Source organism: Athene noctua, chromosome 6, assembly GCF_965140245.1.
Source record: "Athene noctua chromosome 6, bAthNoc1.hap1.1, whole genome shotgun sequence".
Taxonomy (NCBI): domain Eukaryota; kingdom Metazoa; phylum Chordata; class Aves; order Strigiformes; family Strigidae; genus Athene; species Athene noctua.
In genome coordinates this window covers 52029840-52046500 of record NC_134042.1, presented here as the reverse complement: position 1 = coordinate 52046500, position 16661 = coordinate 52029840, and the positions used below count along the sequence as shown (strand labels likewise).

Here is a 16661-nt window from a genome sequence, read left to right as displayed (position 1 = left end):
AGGGCTGGCGGGGGGTGGCAGGGGCCGTCCCGGTGCCGGTGCTGCGGGATCCAAGCTGCACAGATCCTGGAGAAATTCGCGTTCCGCATGCTGCTTCCTTATTAACTCACGCTCTCTTTCCTAGCTGCTCTCGTCGACATCTTCCTCCCCCGCTGCCCTTCATGTCCTGCTAGTCCTCCTTTACTGAGACTTTCTTTTAATATTTTCAAACCATGCTTGTACGTCGGATCTTTCATTTTATTCTGTGAGGTCATCCCAAGCTGGTTCCATTTAGGAGTGCAAAACCTGGGGGTCATTTTCTCATCACAAGTCCAGCTTTGGAAGTTGACGGCTGTGTAATTTTGCCATCGCTGAGGCAAGCCTCCATGAGAAAGAGGTAGATGAGCAGACCTCTCACAGGGATGGCTATGACAATTAAAGCAGGGTCTGAATTTGAATCAGGGGTCTGCGTGGTTCTGTTTGTAGTTGCCTTTCATTCTGACTTTAATGTGAACTGACCGTTGTGGTCCTTTTTACACAGGCAGGAAAGGGGAACCTCTGGGCTTTCAGAATTTTAGAATAACAGGAGAAGAAAATAGCTCTCTCCTGTACACTGTTGAGATGCTTGTAGGAGGAAGTCCAAAGGTTGGGGATGTAACTGTTGTTGACTCTGTGATGGGATGCTTAATCTTCCCCCCCACCCCCCTTTTTTTTTTTTCTTTTAATTTTTTGGATCAGCATCTTCGTCCTGGGCTCAGCTTTGGTTACCTTTCCCCAGGGGCAGATCTTGGTGTGGTAATGAAGTATTAATTCCCTTAGAAACCAGAGACTTCAAGTCCTGACTGTACTTCTGACCCTACAGACTGAAATCCTGCTGTTCCCGTAAAGTTTTTCCTCTGTCAACCAAAGCTGCCCAGCCAAGGACTGCTGTTTCTTGGAGAATTAGCAGATGAAGGAACAACTGCCAGTGGGAATGTCGTGAGAGAGTGGGTCTGTCTTTGTGGTTTCCTAACATGTGGGTTTTTTTGCAGAAAAGCGGAGGGCCCTGCTTGTGGTAAGTCACGATGTCATTGCCCTGGGAGGGTGTTTGGCCCCTCCGCTGCGGGCAGCTTGTCAGCACCACACTCTCTTCTCTGAGCTGAAACTCACTGGGAAGGCAAATCCCTGACAAACACTGGAGATGATGCTTGCTTAAGCGTTTGGTTGTCTGATGATTTTGATTTCATGGGCAACTACCTAGTGTACGCAGTCGCAAGGTTCACTGACAGTGCCCTGCAGCGGACGGTGTTTTTTGGCAGTTCCCAGCTCTTCCTCACAAAGGTACCACTGAACTTTCTTTGTGGGGCAGGTCTGTTGCTGCAGGCAGATACTTTGAACTAAGGCATGGTGGGAATCGATCCACATCACAGGTCATGGCTTAAATTGCATTTTAGTGCAGTACAAACACTGGCTGCGGTTTTAGGGGTAAGGAATTTTCCAGGTAATTTTGGAAGTTGGGTTATTGCTACCGTGTGAGGGCATCCTGGCTCTTGAAGATTTCTTCCAGGAAACCCTTGCGCTTGAGAAGAGCTGACTGACTGACTGAGGCAGTGTGTAGAGGCTCTTCCTCTGCCTGTCCTGCATAAATAATTCTGACACGTTCTCACAGAAAACAGTCCCAACACTTTTGTTCAAGCCTTAATTATGAGAATAAATAGTTGCTTAAATTAACTGACTTCTGTTTAGAGGATTGCTAAGTATTGTTGCTGGAGATGGGGGGGGAAAAAAACAACAGAAAAATTGTCTAAAATCACAACCAGATTTCTCCATTTGTGAGCAAATCCACTGAGTATTGACTGGGTACCTGTGAGAAAGGCTGGTAGGAGTTTAAGATCCTATTTTAATGCTCCACCTGCACAGATCACTGTGTGTGTATTTGATCTAGTTTTAGTTTGTGGTGTGCTTAGCAATTACGTACAGAGGGCTCCGTCTGACAGAGTACTGAAGAGGTCTGTGTCTAGACACTGCTGTCAGCTCAGGTAATAGAGGAACTGATTGTTACTGGAGTAGAACACAGCTAATTTTTGTTGTATTTGGCTTCCCCCCCCCCCCCCCCCAATTTGTTAACATTGTGTGTGACTGTGGGCTAATAAATAGTCATTCTTGAGATAATACAGTTTTGGAAGTGCTGTATTCTTGGTGCTTTCCTGGCAGGTTACATCTCTGAATATAAGAGGAAAACAAATACTCGTTCTTGCAAATTGAGGATATGAAACGTCCTCAGTAGGATGCTTCTTTCTGTCCCTTGGCAAAGTGATGCTGTTCAGTAAGCATATATGTCAGATTGATACAGAAAAGTCACCTATTTCTTACAAATTGTCAAGTAAAAGAGTAAAAAAGTTCTCAGTGACATGAGTTGAAAAGTAAAAACTGTAGGCCTTTTTTTTTTAAGTAATAAAAAATTCTGTAATAGGAGGAAATACAGATGTTAGAAGAGGACAAACTATTGTATCTTTGTGATGAAAACCAGCTTCCAGGGAAGAGCAGTGTACATTCAGTGCCTAACGGATCCCTGGGGGGTGGGAAGACTGAAGTGCCCGAATGAGTTAATAAAAACTTGCAACAAAACTCTCAGAGGCGCCAAGATCGTTACTAGGTTGATCAGTATTGGTTTTGGAGAATTATAAGAGCAGCTTAAAAACACCGTACCCTGCTGTGTCCCTGTTGCTTTATTTTCATTATTGGAAAGGTAACAAAATGTCAGTAGAAAGCTTGCATAAAATAGCACTGTTCTCCCTTTTGTTTAGAGTTTGTTTGTCTTTGTTGTGACTGAAGTTGTACAGGGAAAATAATTAAAGGGAGCGCTAGTCACAGCTCCAAATGCCTTTCTCAGGTGCCTTCTCTGTCGTAAAACCACATTTTTGTTTCTGTTAATAATCATCCTCCTTCTCTTCTTTGATGTACCATACTATGAATTGAGAGGCTTCATCAAATGCTACAATAAACTGTTCTCACTCTGTACATAAGCTTTATGCACCCTGTGGCAGAGCAGTCTCTCCACGGTGGGGGGAGGACATCTGTGAGGTGCCGAGCCCGTCGTCATGGGGCTGGCTGGCTCCCTGACTGCCCTGGGCTCTGCCACCCTGGGCTCGCTCTTTTTTGGTGGAGTCCCAAGACTCCCTCACTCAGCCTGGAGTTGGGGTGGGCAGAGACTGAAGGTGGTTTGCTCCTGGGATTTCCTCCTGGCAGTCACTTTGAGGACTGTTAGGCTCTTGCACTGGTGCTTCTGCAGGCAGCACACTTTGGGAGACCCAAACCTTTCTGGTCGCAGGCTAGGAGAGAGCAGTGCGTGCTCTGGATCCTCAGCCTGCCTTCCCTGGGGCTGCCCTTCCCCAGAGCTGCAGATGGCCTTGGCTGGCTTCGTGCCTTCCTGCACGGTCAGTTTGCTCTCCCCCAGCACAATGTGATCACACCCTGGTTGTGAAGACTGGTGAGAAATACACCTTCTGAGCTGGCTTTGCAGCTGGGGGTGGCAGGGGCAGAGCCGGGAAGAAGTCTTCCCTTTCCCTTTCTTGTCTTCCTTCCCTGCCTTTGTTGACAATGTGCCAACCCGGAGCAGAGAGCGGGAGCGGCGTGATGTCCCCGTGGCACACGGCCACGCCGAGAGTGTGGGGCTGCTCGCGTCCCTTCCCCACGCGGGTTGGAGCAGTCCCTGTGAAGGCAGAGCAGCGTGTCGGTGGGGCCCCGCAGCATCCCCGCACCGCCGTGGCTGTGATGGCACCTCGCCGACACGCTGCCCGGTCTCACTTTCTTGCCCGCCAATCCTGCGCCTGCCCCAGCCTGCTTGGGAGGGGTCTGTGGCATGTTGGGCCCTGGCAGTGCTGGAGGGGCGAGCCGGGGGAGGTGAAGGGAGGCGGCAGCTCTAAGCGCAGCGTGGCTCCATGAACCCAGCGGGGTCTGTCGGCCGCGGTGGGAGCACTGGAGGGAGCCCCCTGGCACTGGGCCTTTCCTGGGGCTACAAGTGGACCTTCTCAGGCTTTGTTTGGTGAAGACACGGCCTACTCGGTGGCTGGTTTCTCTCTAACCCCTCAGTCTCTGCTCTGGAAGAAGTGCCAAACAGTTATTTATACATCACAGATTTCTTGTTTTTCTTTGGTAAACAACACTTGCAAATCTGCAGTCAAATAGTTAGGCTGGGTCATTTGTTTAGAGCCTTTGTTTTTTTACTGTGCCAAGCAGAAATAGATAAACAGCAGGTTTTGGTGATGTGTAGCTGAAACAATAATAGTTCTTTGCTTGTGCTCCATGTAGTAGCCCTCAGCTAATGTTGTACCTCCAGAAGCAGGTCCAAAGCTCATCTTGGGTACGAGCTTCGAAAAATCACCATGATTTGCTGCAGGAGACACCTCTTTCAGCAAAAACCTTTATGTTCTTGGCAAGTTTAGTGCACTAAGGGATAACTTTACCAGTTCTCTTTTATGGCTTGGTAGCAAATCCGTCAAGTTCTTGAACTCAAATTTATTGAACTAGAAAAAGCCATGAGGCCTAGTAAGCAATTAATTTAAACTAATTCTGCAGTCTGTTTTTTAAATGGGTAACTTAACACTTAAATGTTTTGGAAAGATTGATAAGACTTCCCAGAAGTATTATCTTTTTAATTAAAAATACAGGTATGGAAGCAAGATAAATGTAATAACTGAGTAGTTCTTGTTTCTGTAACTCCTCTAAGTAGGTTATGTTTACCGTTCCTTATTGCTTTTGAAGCTCCAGGTGACTGGATCCTGCTGTCTTTCATAATAGTCTTCCTTGGTTTGTTTTGCAGAAGATGATTAAATCGGACAGGGGTGTACATTGAGCAAACAGTGACAATATAATTTTCTTACATGTTATAAACTAGGTCAAGGGATTAAATATAAAAGTACATGTAATGGAAATTTCTTTTTAAAAAAGGCTATGCAACAAGTATAGGAAATAATAAACCAGTGCTGAAATATTATACTTCCATGGGCATTACTTTTAAATGGAAACATTAATTTATTACCTAGAGAAACATATTTGTGTTCAGAGACTGCCTCCATTTCCACTACCTGAGACATAGTTTAAGCTCGATCTTCAGCATTTCAAGTGTCCTCATGTCCAACTGTTCAGGGTTTGATGGGAAGGGAAAGTGCTGTTTCAGTGGTATCCCATTAAAATAAGCATCACTGAGAGATTCCTTGCATGGTCAACATTTATATTTTTTTAAATACTTTTTATAAGCTGGCACAGATGTTTCCATCTCTGTCCTTTGTCAGATACAGGCCAGACTTAAAAACAACATAACAAAAGCAAACTGCTAAAAGACAAAGCTTTGCATTTTAAACTCCTAACTGAACCAAATACAAGGAATTAATCTCTTGTGCTTTTAGACTTCTGAGTGGTTGGTGAATGGTTTTGATTGTATTTTAAGAAATGATCATTTGGTTTCCTGTCTTTTTTTTCTCTTTTCTTTCCTCCAGAAATTCCTAGCAATATTTTAGTTTCCAGTTGGTGTTTGCTTGTTGTTAGTGGTTTCTTTGGTCTAATTAATCCTTTAGTCTTAATTAGAAGGCATGTTTGAGGGAGGAGTCTCTTGACTGGGCTTTGGGTAGCCTGGGGAGCTGTGCCAGGCCGTGACCTGGGCTCCCTGTAGGTACAGGGAAGCCTGAAGATGGGGCTCAGAGGTGCCCAGGGGCTCTTGGGTGCAGCTAATCTGACACTGCTCCCCCGGGAGAGGGGCAGCGGGCAGGGCTCCCCAGCACCCCCCTGCCTGTGGGGCTCTCCTGGGGGCATCCCCACCGCCCTCCAGCCTGGAGCAGGAGAGCCCAGCTGGCTTCCTCTGAGCAAAACCACCAGGCTGCCCCAGACCTGCTACCCCGGTCTGAAGGCCTGCCGGAGGGAAGAGGAGCGACCGAAGGTGCACCAGAGCATTCAGAGTTTGGGCTTCGTTTCTATTATTTCTCAGCAGCCTTGACCTGTTACAGTCAGCTTACCCTGCTGACTCCAGCTAGCTGGTCCCGAAAGGCCCACAGCAGGCAGCATGGAAAGTCCCCAGCAAGTTGTTTCCCCAGTTTGGCGGGTGCTTTCACAAGTTTTCCTTCACCCTCCGAAATTCTCGTTGTGTTTTTGATTCTTTGGGAGTTTAATGCTGCTGTAGTTGATGATGGCAATTATTCCCACCCCTTTTCTCAGGATGTGCCACATGTTGCCACACAGGCACTGTCCATGGAGTAAGAAGCTAAAGGAATACCAAGCTATAAAAATGATCAAGCAGAGAGAAGTTAAACTGAGCTGCCAGTGCTCTGACAGGGTACGAGTAAGAGTGTAGTTGTTAATATTTGTGCTCCCTAACAGGTTCTGAAAAGGCAGCATACACTGAATGGGTGAAGAGAACAAACGGAGTGTCGTTACTTAGCGTGCAAACACGCACTGCATTTTTACAGCTGACTCTTCTCCTGTTAGGGCATTTTCATACTTCAGTGGTGTTTGCAGCCTGAAAGTCAGACCTGGTTTTGTTGGTTCGGCTGGACTCAGTTTGCAGGGGGCTGAAAGAACAGCAGAAAAGGGATTAGGTACTTGTTGTGCTGTAGCTGCCTTAGTGCAAGAAAACTTGGGAAACACTGTGGGCATGTAAGCAGCTATTGGGGGCTATATGTCAACCAAAGTCAGGCCTGCCTTTGGAGAAGCTTGTTACCGTGCACCAAGGTGGTTCTGGTGCCACTAGCCAAGTGGGCCAACAGATTGTAAGTAATTTTTGTAAACCAAATCTGATTACTCCAATTATTACAGAGTTAGCGCTCATGCAAAACTAAGTCTATGAAAAAAACCAACCCTGACCACCTAAGGCTGAGAAACAAAGAAGAAAAACAGGATTAAGATGAATTAGTGCAGGTCAGTTCCCTTGTTTCACCGATGTGGAAAGCAGGTACATGTGATGTAGAAAAAGAAGTGGTTTTTTTGGCGTGGCTTCCAAAGGAAAGGGGGCACATGGCTGTGCCGGGCCCATCTGCCAGGCACTCGTTCCTCTCGACCCCCATCCCTTCCACAACAGCTCTCTGACCCCTTGGCTAGTCCTCGCCTGCAGTAATTTAAACTCCTCAGAGGTGAAGACAGGTGTTCCTGAGACTGAAATGCCGTTGAAGTCAGGGTTAGCAGTACTGCAAGGTGAACTCTGTAGCTGGTTACCTGTTCTGGTTCCTCCCTGCTCGCTCAGTACTCGTGCAATCACAAAAGCACGGGGTGTGTTTCCCCTTCTCAGGCATTTGATGGATACGGGCTTCTCTTGGGGGCAGGAGGGTGTTTGTCTGTAGGATGGAGGGCACAAATCCTTACGTGTTCTACTGGTCTTAGAAAAAATTGTGTAGATTAGCCTAGAAACACCCTGATAATGGAGAACCTTATGGTGAGGCAGAGCACAAGGTTGTCATCTGGTACATTAACAAGTTACTCAGAAGTCAGTACACTGTGTTTTGAAACAGTCAGTGTTTCAATAAAATAAATGAGCTGCTTGAGTTCTGCTGTGTAAGATCTGTAAAAATAAAACTACTTCTAAGGACTAAATACACATACCTTCACATCTTCTGTATGCTTCTGTGTTTTCTTTGCAGGTGCTAGAAACATTTGCTGGACGCCTGATTAAAATAGGAGTTTTAGCAAAACGGGATATTCCCAGCCTTACAAAGTACCAGATAATTCTGGCAAGGGATCAGTACAGAAAAAACCCTTCTTCACAAAATGCGGTAAATGTCTTTAGTTATTTCACATTATTAAATTAGTAAATAAATAGTACTGAGTTTCCTGATACGTTTTAAGTTAGATTTCCTTTGTAACATTCTGGTTTTAGCCCTGGAATAAAATATGCCTACTTGTTCCCCGATTCTTGATGCGAATATGGGAAAGTTAAGGAAAAGATGAATGACTCCATTTCCAAACTGAAACTGAGAATTTAGATTGTGATTACTGGCTGCCAAGTTTACACTTTCCCCTCAAAATGACATTGCAGCTCCTATTTTTCTGTAAATTGTCATGGAGTGTTTACATTTTGCAAACTTAAAAACGCATATTACCGAAAAAAAAAAACCAACCAAACCCGACTGTGTACCGTAAAAAGTACATTGGGAAATAGACTTCAGAGGAGGCAAGCCAGCTTCCTGGACTTAGGTTTTGTAGCCTGGGTAGACATGCCAGAAATCTCCTGGTTTGCCACATAGTGATGGATGGTTCAGCTGTCAGGTTTTGAGCGTTGCTGCATCGAAAGTAATGAGCTAATCTGGGAAGATAATACAGGTGTTCCGGAGGTGGTTTCGGAGGTGGAAAAAGATTGCCTTCATTGATCATTAGGAACTGTGTAACCTGTTTCCTGAAGGTTTTGAGGGGCGGGCTACTCGCTGCGCGTTGGTTTGTGCTTTGGCTCTGTTTCTCAGATGTCAATCTTGGTTTTGTCAGAAGAATTGCAGCATGATTCCTGCTGCTTATCGACTTCCTCATGTAACGATGGCTGTTTTGTTTCCGCAGGGAATACATCAAGGCATAATTGAAGGAGATTTTGCACTTTGTATCAGTTTATATCATGGTTATGAGCTGCTGCTGCAAATGGGAATACGGTCATTATTTATCTACCTTTGTGGAATTATGGATGGATCAAAAGGTGAAGTGTCTTCAGAAACGTCCTTCCTTTTGTCTTCGCTCCTTCTCATTTAATTTACCTCATCTGTTTGGCTGGGTTTGCACAAAGCACCTTATATAATGGGTGGCTTGCAGATGTAATCAGTATTTTGTTCCCTTCCGTCCCTACTGGGAATACGTTAGCACAGTGTTAGAGATAGTCTGTATTTGGGAAAGCAGAGGGGTTTATACGGCAGCAGTTCTGAAACAAATAACACACAAACAGAACTCAGAGTAAGTGGCAGCTGTATCCCTGGGGAGACAAATAACCAATAAACAATTTAAACTGAGAAATCGTTTGGTCTTTTAACGCAATTCCTCCCCTATAGCAGAATCCTGTGTGCATGAGTTTCAAGCGTGTTTGCCAGAAGATTACAGATTTAGACACATCACGTGAGAATTTCTATCCCAGTTGTGCGACATCCTCCGTGCTCACTAAGCAAAATATAAAGTTGTTACTGTCCTTCTCTGCACCTCTTCTCATTTTCTCAAATGAGATGTTAAGAACTGTGCACGCTACTCCAGATGCAGATACAGCACAAATTCATACAATGACCCAAGAATATTTTCTGTTCTGGCCTCAGTTTATTTTCCTGATTCTATCACCGACTATTGTGAGCCTTTTCCGACTCTCCACAGTCACTTTTAGACTTGCTGGGTTGTCACTGCTACCTGCAAGTTCTGATTTGGTACTGACATCTTTTTTGAGGGGACAAAGTTCAACATGGCAACGTCAGTCCAACTGCAAGGTGGTTTTTTTAAACACTGGCTGTGGGAGGGGAGGGTTCTGGCTGTTCAGAGCACCCCATGGTGTGGCTCTTGGGTTTCTTGCTTCATTTTGGTTTACACTTTACTGTGTAACTGTGGTAATTTATAGAAGCTACTTTGCCTATAGCACTGCTTTGTTAAAAGACACTTCTTCCTCCTGCCTTGGAACCAAAAGCATGCAGTGCTTGCTTCACATTACAGAGTATCTATAGAATATATTTTGATAGTATGCATGTGCTAAGAATTTTATGCTTTTGACGTTTTTTCAATTTATTACTTTTGCACGGGCATATTTTTACATTTCTGATGGTGTAGTGCTGCTTTTAGACCTCGGCACTGGAGAACATTTCATGTATTTCCTAGTTTCTCAGCATTCCTTAAATCCCTGTTGGCTATTGAAAGGTGACTGATGGGAAATAGTTCCAGTGAACAGGTCTGCTGTACCAGAGTTCTGGTGAGATTGGGTTCTGGTTTGAATAGAACGAAATTCTTTTCAACATTAGCATAAAATCATCAAAGAAACTTCTTAGTTTTAGCTTTTTGTCTTAAATTCCCTTCTCATGCATTTTATAGAAACACAGAATCTCACAGTGGTTTGGGTTGGAAGGGACCTTAAAGCCCCTCCAGTGCCACCCCCTGCCCCGGGCAGGGCCACCTTCCACCAGCCCAGGTTGCCCAAAGCCCCGTCCAACCTGGCCTTGAACCCTTCCAGGGAGGGGGCAGCCACAGCTTCTCTGGGCAGCCTGTGCCAGGGCCGCACCACCCTGGTTATTTCTGCATTGGATGGGTTTTCTAGTGCTAAAAGGGTGACATAAAACTTGTTTACCTGCAGGACCAGACTTCTGTCTATAGATATGTTTTTCACGTTTAAATTCTATACCGGCACCTTCCCTGAAAAAATATTGATGCCAAACAACGTTTATTACATTTTCTAAAGCTTTTAGCTCTTGAAAGTTCTTTCAGCTCTTAGAAGGAGCTTGCTACTTCTGAGGAAGCTTGTGTTTTGGATAGCAAAGATTATATTCCCTCTGGAGATTAATACTAAGGTATTTCAACTCTTTACAAAGGGTTAATCCGTACGAAGAATGAACTTGGTCGTAACGAGGACTTCATGAAGCTGTATGAGCAGCTTAGAGACATGTTTTCAGACGCATCTCTGGCTTCAGTGAATGGGAATGTTTACAAGAGTAATACAGGTCAGTATTTCCCTTTGAGGCACAGAAAGTTTACTTTTTGTTTAAATGAAACGGTAGACACCTCTACATAGTTTGTAGATGTGGGAAGCTACTCGTTATGATACACTCAGCTAGTATTCTTTATTCCAGATTGTTTTCCCCAGGTTCTTCTCTAACTATCTATCTATCTGCTCTCGGTGGTTTTAGCAACCTTCAAACAAGTTTTCTATGTTGGAAGATTTTAATTGAATTTAAATCGAAAGAGTAAAATATTACTGTTTGACTGTCTATCTTTCACAGTGTGACCATAACAAAAGTAGCAGTGCTTTCTCAAGAACCGAGTTTAACAAATGTATGTATGTAATTACATTACATTACATTAACAAATGTTCTGTATATAGCTTCCTAATTTGTTTAGGTGACTGCAGTTAGAACTAGCATCAGGAATTTGTATGTCTGGCTCAAAGAATTATAACGGGAGGAAATTAATTTCACTAAACCCTCATAGTGTTGCAGGTTTACATACATCTTTAAAATGACATCTTTAAATTCCTTTATTTCATTTTCAGTGTTTGAAAATAAAAAGGAATTTATCTACAGCCATCCAAAATTAAGGAAATTGGAGGAAATCGTAATAGAACACTTCAAATCCTGGAAAAAGCAATGTTCTGGTAAGTGCCAACAGCTCAGAGAAAAAGTATCTGTTGAACCTGTGAATGAAAACAAGTAATACCCTATTGATTGATTTCCTAATTTGTTCAAGTGCTTCTTTATTGTTTTGTATGTTTGTGTATCTTCTGGAAAGGTCCTCTTTAGGACAGCTAGACAACTATACCATAACATTTCTTTAAGAAAAAGCATTCTGTAAGTTATCATTATTAATTTGATATAAACTCTTCTAACAGCTTAGTAAAGCAGCGATAGTAAAATCATTCCTAGTGCTACTGTGTCTTATGATTTTTGTAGTCATATAATTTGTTCTGGAAACCATCTCTGAGGGCAGTGCTACCATTACCTCCTGCATGGTTAGATGCAACATGTTTACGGAGCTTACGGGTAAAAGTTCTGATACCCAGACTGTTGCCAAGGACGACAAACTCTGAGGCATCCATGTGAAGTTTAAAACCTTCAATTACATCCATCTGTGTCTCATTCTTCTTCATCTTGACTGAAAGGGAGAACAAAAATATGTTATACAGCAGCATGAGATTATGAAGCAAAGTATTCTGAATCCTTCAGATGTTTTAGGAAGCTTCAGCTTCTTGATCCAGCTGTTGCTTTTGGAATGCTGACATCAGTAACAATTTTTTTTGAAACTGCTTCACTTTTTTCCTTGTCTGTTTGGATCTCTGTGCTCTGTGACATTCTGAAATTTTGGACCTGCCCTTCCATTCTGTTTTGGGGGTTTGTTTGCATGTTTTTTTCTATCTTAGATGCTTGATTCTCAGAATACATTTTCAATGACTGCTGCTTTCTGGTAGATGAGACTAAGTTTCCTCATTTCTGTTTTTGTTAGTTTATAATATGTCCAAATGAACTTAATCAAATTACTTTTTTTTTTTCCCTTTCCATTCATACCTCTTTCTGTCCTCCCTGCCTCCCTCCATGCCTCTGTCTTGCTTCCTGTAACATCTCTAAGCTGTTGCTTTTTGTTTTCAAATTCTGTATTCTGTACTGAAGTTACTTTAATGAAATTTAATATTTAATATTCCTCCATCTTCTTTTGAGAGCATCAATTTTGCCATCGTATGAATCCCATCAGATACGTTTTTCCTTGCAATGTCTCTTACTATCACTAACAGATGATAAAGATACAAATGTTCTGGCTTGCATCTGTGCACATGAGTAGCCATGAATCATAGAATAGTCACAGACTGGTTTGAGTTGGAAGGGACCTCAAAGCCCCTCCAGTGCCACCCCCTGCCCCGGGCAGGGCCACCTTCCACCAGCCCAGGTTGCCCAAAGCCCCGTCCAACCTGGCCTTGAACCCTTCCAGGGAGGGGGCATCTACCACCTCTCTGGGCAACCTGCTCCAGTGTTTCACCAGTCTCATCATGAAGAATTTCTTCCTTGTATGTCATCTAAATCTCTTAAAACCATTCCCCCTCCTCCTATCCCTACCCCCCTGACAAAGAGCCTCTCCCCAGCTTTCCTAGCTGTCAGTCTTTACTGTTACAAATCCAAAATTGCAGTAACTGTGCAGGAAGAAATGCACCATCTTTGATAGCGTGAGTGGTGAGCTGTGGTAGCATATCCAGTCCTATCTCGAGCTGGGTATGTTAGCTGTTCTTCTGACCTTCCTCGCTCCTGATCCCTGTAACCGCCTTTGTCCTCGTAACTAAGGTGCAGGGCAAGGCCTGGGGGAATATAAAGCAGTGTCTCGGTGTGCTGAACAGTTCTCTAGATGTCTGTAGTTAAACAAGTGAGTACAAACAACCAGTCCTGGAATCTCTGGGTATAAAGCAAGGCCAGAAAGCACTTTACAGTTCACAGTGATCACAGAGCTGGAGGCGTTCTGGTACCTCAGGGAGGGGAGGAAGCTCCAGCTTGTGTCTGCTGAGCTTGTGCACCTCCAGCCCCCGTGCACTGGGCACTTGGCAGAAACAGTGAGACAATGTGAGTTTGTCATTATTCACTATGTCATAGCATCTCTGAGGATACCCTTTGAGCAGTAACCCAAACCCTGTATTTCTACCCTTACTCCCTGTTTCTTGCAAGTAAACTCTAAATTCACACGTACACGAGTTACTACACCCTCAACTCCAGGTTTGGACTCTGCCTGGGTAGAGTACACCCCAGTGTCCTGAGTTCTCCCTCCTCCAGACAAGAATTTGTCATGAGTCTGTCAATAAAAGCTTGAGTACTTATTAAGATTCCAAACTTAATTACATGTATCTTTGCTTCATTAGAAGGCTCTGAAATAAAAGCCTAAATCATTATGTGAGCAGTGGAAAATACATTCCCCATCTGTTTTTTCAGGAGCTCACACAAGTGTGTGGTATCTCTAGGGGAAAAAAGCCAGAAGCAAACAAAACCCCTGAACTTAACTCTGCTTTCTTCCAATTGTGCATTACTGAATGATTCTGAATCATAATTTACTGTGTCTATGGCTGTGTAATTTTTAAAATGAATAACTTCTTCTGCAAAGCATTTTCCCTGAAAAGCCCTACATTAGAGACAGACAAGGAGAGCATTATTAACCTCCGGAGCAGCACTAGCTCTTTTTCCTCCCATTTGGAGTGAAAGCTCTCCCGTGAGAACTGGTGGGAGTCGTGCTAACTAGTGACCAAGCGGGTGAAGTCTGAGCTTCCTGACCACATAGCCACAGCCCCTGCTGCACCAGATGCACTTACCAGCGATTGAGGTCAGGGCGAGATAATGTTCTGGCCAGCCCTTAAGACACGTTGGCTCAGCGTGATGAGCTCCTCCCGGCCAATCTTCCATACCTGGATTGCTTCTCAGGTGGATTGTGGGCTGCTAACGTCTTGCATTTTCTGACTGGTTTTGGATAAGGTCAAGGAGGTAATGGCAGCAGTGTCACATTTTTTACAGTACAGGGACAGATGCCACTGAGCATTGTTGCTGTTCAAGTCATGAGAACATGCTAAAAATAGATATAGAATAACGTTGTTCAGAATAAAGTTACTGGAGGAGAATAATATGAACTCAGGTAAATAAGATTTCTCCAGCCTGCACCTCTTCTGGAATATATATAGCTTGTCAGTCTGCGCAGGGTGGACGATTACGTAGAACACATAATGTCAGTGTGGCAACTGTCTGGTTTCTAGCTAAAAATACTGAATTGTAGTCACCGTTTCACTTCTAGGCCTTCGCTGGGGACTGGTTTCTGTGCTTGACAGATGACCTCCCGTATCGCCTGCCATGACACGCTGCACTAGGATATCATAGAATAATTTGGAGTAGTTGGAAGGGACCCCTGGAGATCCTCTTGTCTAAGCTCCTTGGTTGTCAGCCTCGAGAGTGAAATTTGTTTGGCCAGAGGTACCTGTGAATTCAAGGCTCATCTTAAAAAGAAATGGGGAAAATGGTTAGCTTCAGCTTCTCCTTTTTGACTGAAGCTGCTGAGAGCATTCCTGCATGTAGATAGGCACAACTGAAAACTAAACCAGAATTTCTGATAGTTGATCAGAACGAAATGCATACTTATCTGTTACATGTGATGCTTTAACTGCAAAAACCAGCTTGATACTGGGATTACAGGCATAGCATGAAACTGGTGTCCATCCTTCATTGTTCGGGGAAACATCTTTTCACACACTTAGTCTTGAGAATTTTAATTCCTTGTCTAACCTTACTTTTAATGGGATAAAGGTGTTTTGTGGAGAGTTGTGTAAAAGAGAAGATCTTTAACCCCTGGAAATCTGTTTGATTGCATCTGAGGGCTGTGGCTGGGTAATGAGTGCAAGCTCTGCCGGTTTTGGTAATTCATTATATCCCGTTAGAGATTCTCTTCTTAACACACTGGGTTTTTACTTCCTGGCAGACAGTAATGGGCATGTTGGTTTAGTATTTGGACAGGACAAAGACTGTTCAAGACTTGGGTGTTGCTTAGGTAGCTTTGGCTTGTGCTCGTGAAGGCAGTTACCCTTAAATGTTTTTTTTTTAAAAAAAAAAGAAGGAAAAAAAAGTTGAGTAGCTGGAACACAAAATCTGTGATGGTATAACATAAGAAATGTGGTTTTGGTGAAAGGCACCTTGCTAAGAAACCATGTAGCAATGGAATTATTTTTCCCTTTCCTTTGAAAAGTTATCTTTGCTACTGAAAGGAGAGCTATAATCAGTTGTGACGAGAGATTGTTTCGAAGCAACAGGTTACGATATTAAGGGAGGCTTTTTCCCATTTCTGCTGTCGTGAGGGTCCTAAGCTGCGGAACTGGAGATGACTTGCTGTGGTGAATCACAGAAAGCTGATACACATCTCTTACTCCACCATGATGTATCCTAGACCGCTGGCAACAGGTTTTTAGCACTATATATTGCCAACCTCATCAGACTGGGCATCTAAGTACCAGATTTAGAAGTCACATTGTGGCCTTTTTGGAAGAAAACATCTGAAACTTTATTTCAAGAGACTTGCCATCAAACCTGAGCTTTGGTGGTACCTCAGATACAAGACATTCTCACCGTGGTTGGTGTAAATTCTCTAAAATTAGAATATTGCTTTGACGTTAAAGAGGAATTGTTTGAGCAGGTGTATTGCAGAGCATTTTCTGGGAGGTTGGTCTAAATAGGCTGAGGCTCCTAATTATCAGTTTTCTCTACTGTTTTTTTTTTTTTTTTTTTTCATTTATTTACTTAGATTTTTTAAAACTAATTAATAAATTATTTTTATTAATTTATATTTTATGATTTATAAAAATAATAAATCAATAAATTAAATTTATTTTAAATGAAATTTATTTGAAAAAATCAAAATGGAGTATACTTGGACAAAATCTTCTCATTAAGTGAGATGAGAGCTGTGAATGTGTAGCTTGTGGGATGTACCTGTCCTTGCTTTTTTATTGGCAATAAAAGTGCTTTTCTGGCTTTTTCAAATTGAGCAGATCAAGTCACGACCGGGAGCACATCCGTGGATGCTGTGGATACCAGGGTGATGGTCTTCTCATCGTTTCGAGATAGCGTGCAAGAAATTGCAGAAATGCTTTCCCGGCTCAGCCCAGTTGTTAGAGTAATGACATTTGTTGGCCACTCTGCAGGAAAGAGCACGAAAGGCTTCACACAAAAGGAACAACTTGAGGTAAAGACAAGATGCGGCTTGTGTTAGGAAATAGTGATATAGAGTATCAGTTGTGTAAAAAACTACATGAGTAGTGATGTAGATTGCATGGCAGTGACTGAGCTTTAAAGTGTCATCAGTAAATTCCTGTATAATTCAATTGCTTTCGAAGTATCCAAAATTATACTCACTGAGCAGAATGTGTAAATAGAAATATTTTATATATTTCCATTATACTGTCAACTGCTAACTTTTATATATTTGAAAATCTGTGAAAATACCCAAATACTGGCTTAGGGTTGGTTGGTTTTTTTCTTGTAGTTAGAAAACATAAGATG

At 43.1% G+C, this 16661-nt stretch overlaps 1 protein-coding gene across 6 annotated transcripts in view; it reads left to right on the top strand.

The window, feature by feature from the left end:
* FANCM (FA complementation group M) overlaps positions 1-16661 on the top strand; it is a 69198-nt gene that overhangs the window by 18783 nt on the left and 33754 nt on the right. For 4 of the 6 annotated variants that reach the window (XM_074909044.1, XM_074909045.1, XM_074909046.1 and 1 more), the window contains 5 exons: positions 7584-7715; positions 8491-8623; positions 10476-10604; positions 11153-11254; positions 16151-16344. In XM_074909044.1, the coding sequence (XP_074765145.1) occupies positions 7584-7715; positions 8491-8623; positions 10476-10604; positions 11153-11254; positions 16151-16344 (690 nt within the window). Of the gene's footprint in view, positions 1-124; positions 377-7583; positions 7716-8490; positions 8624-10475; positions 10605-11152; positions 11255-16150; positions 16345-16661 lie in introns of all 6 variants that reach the window. The other 2 variants (XM_074909047.1, XM_074909049.1) reach the window with 2 other exon arrangements.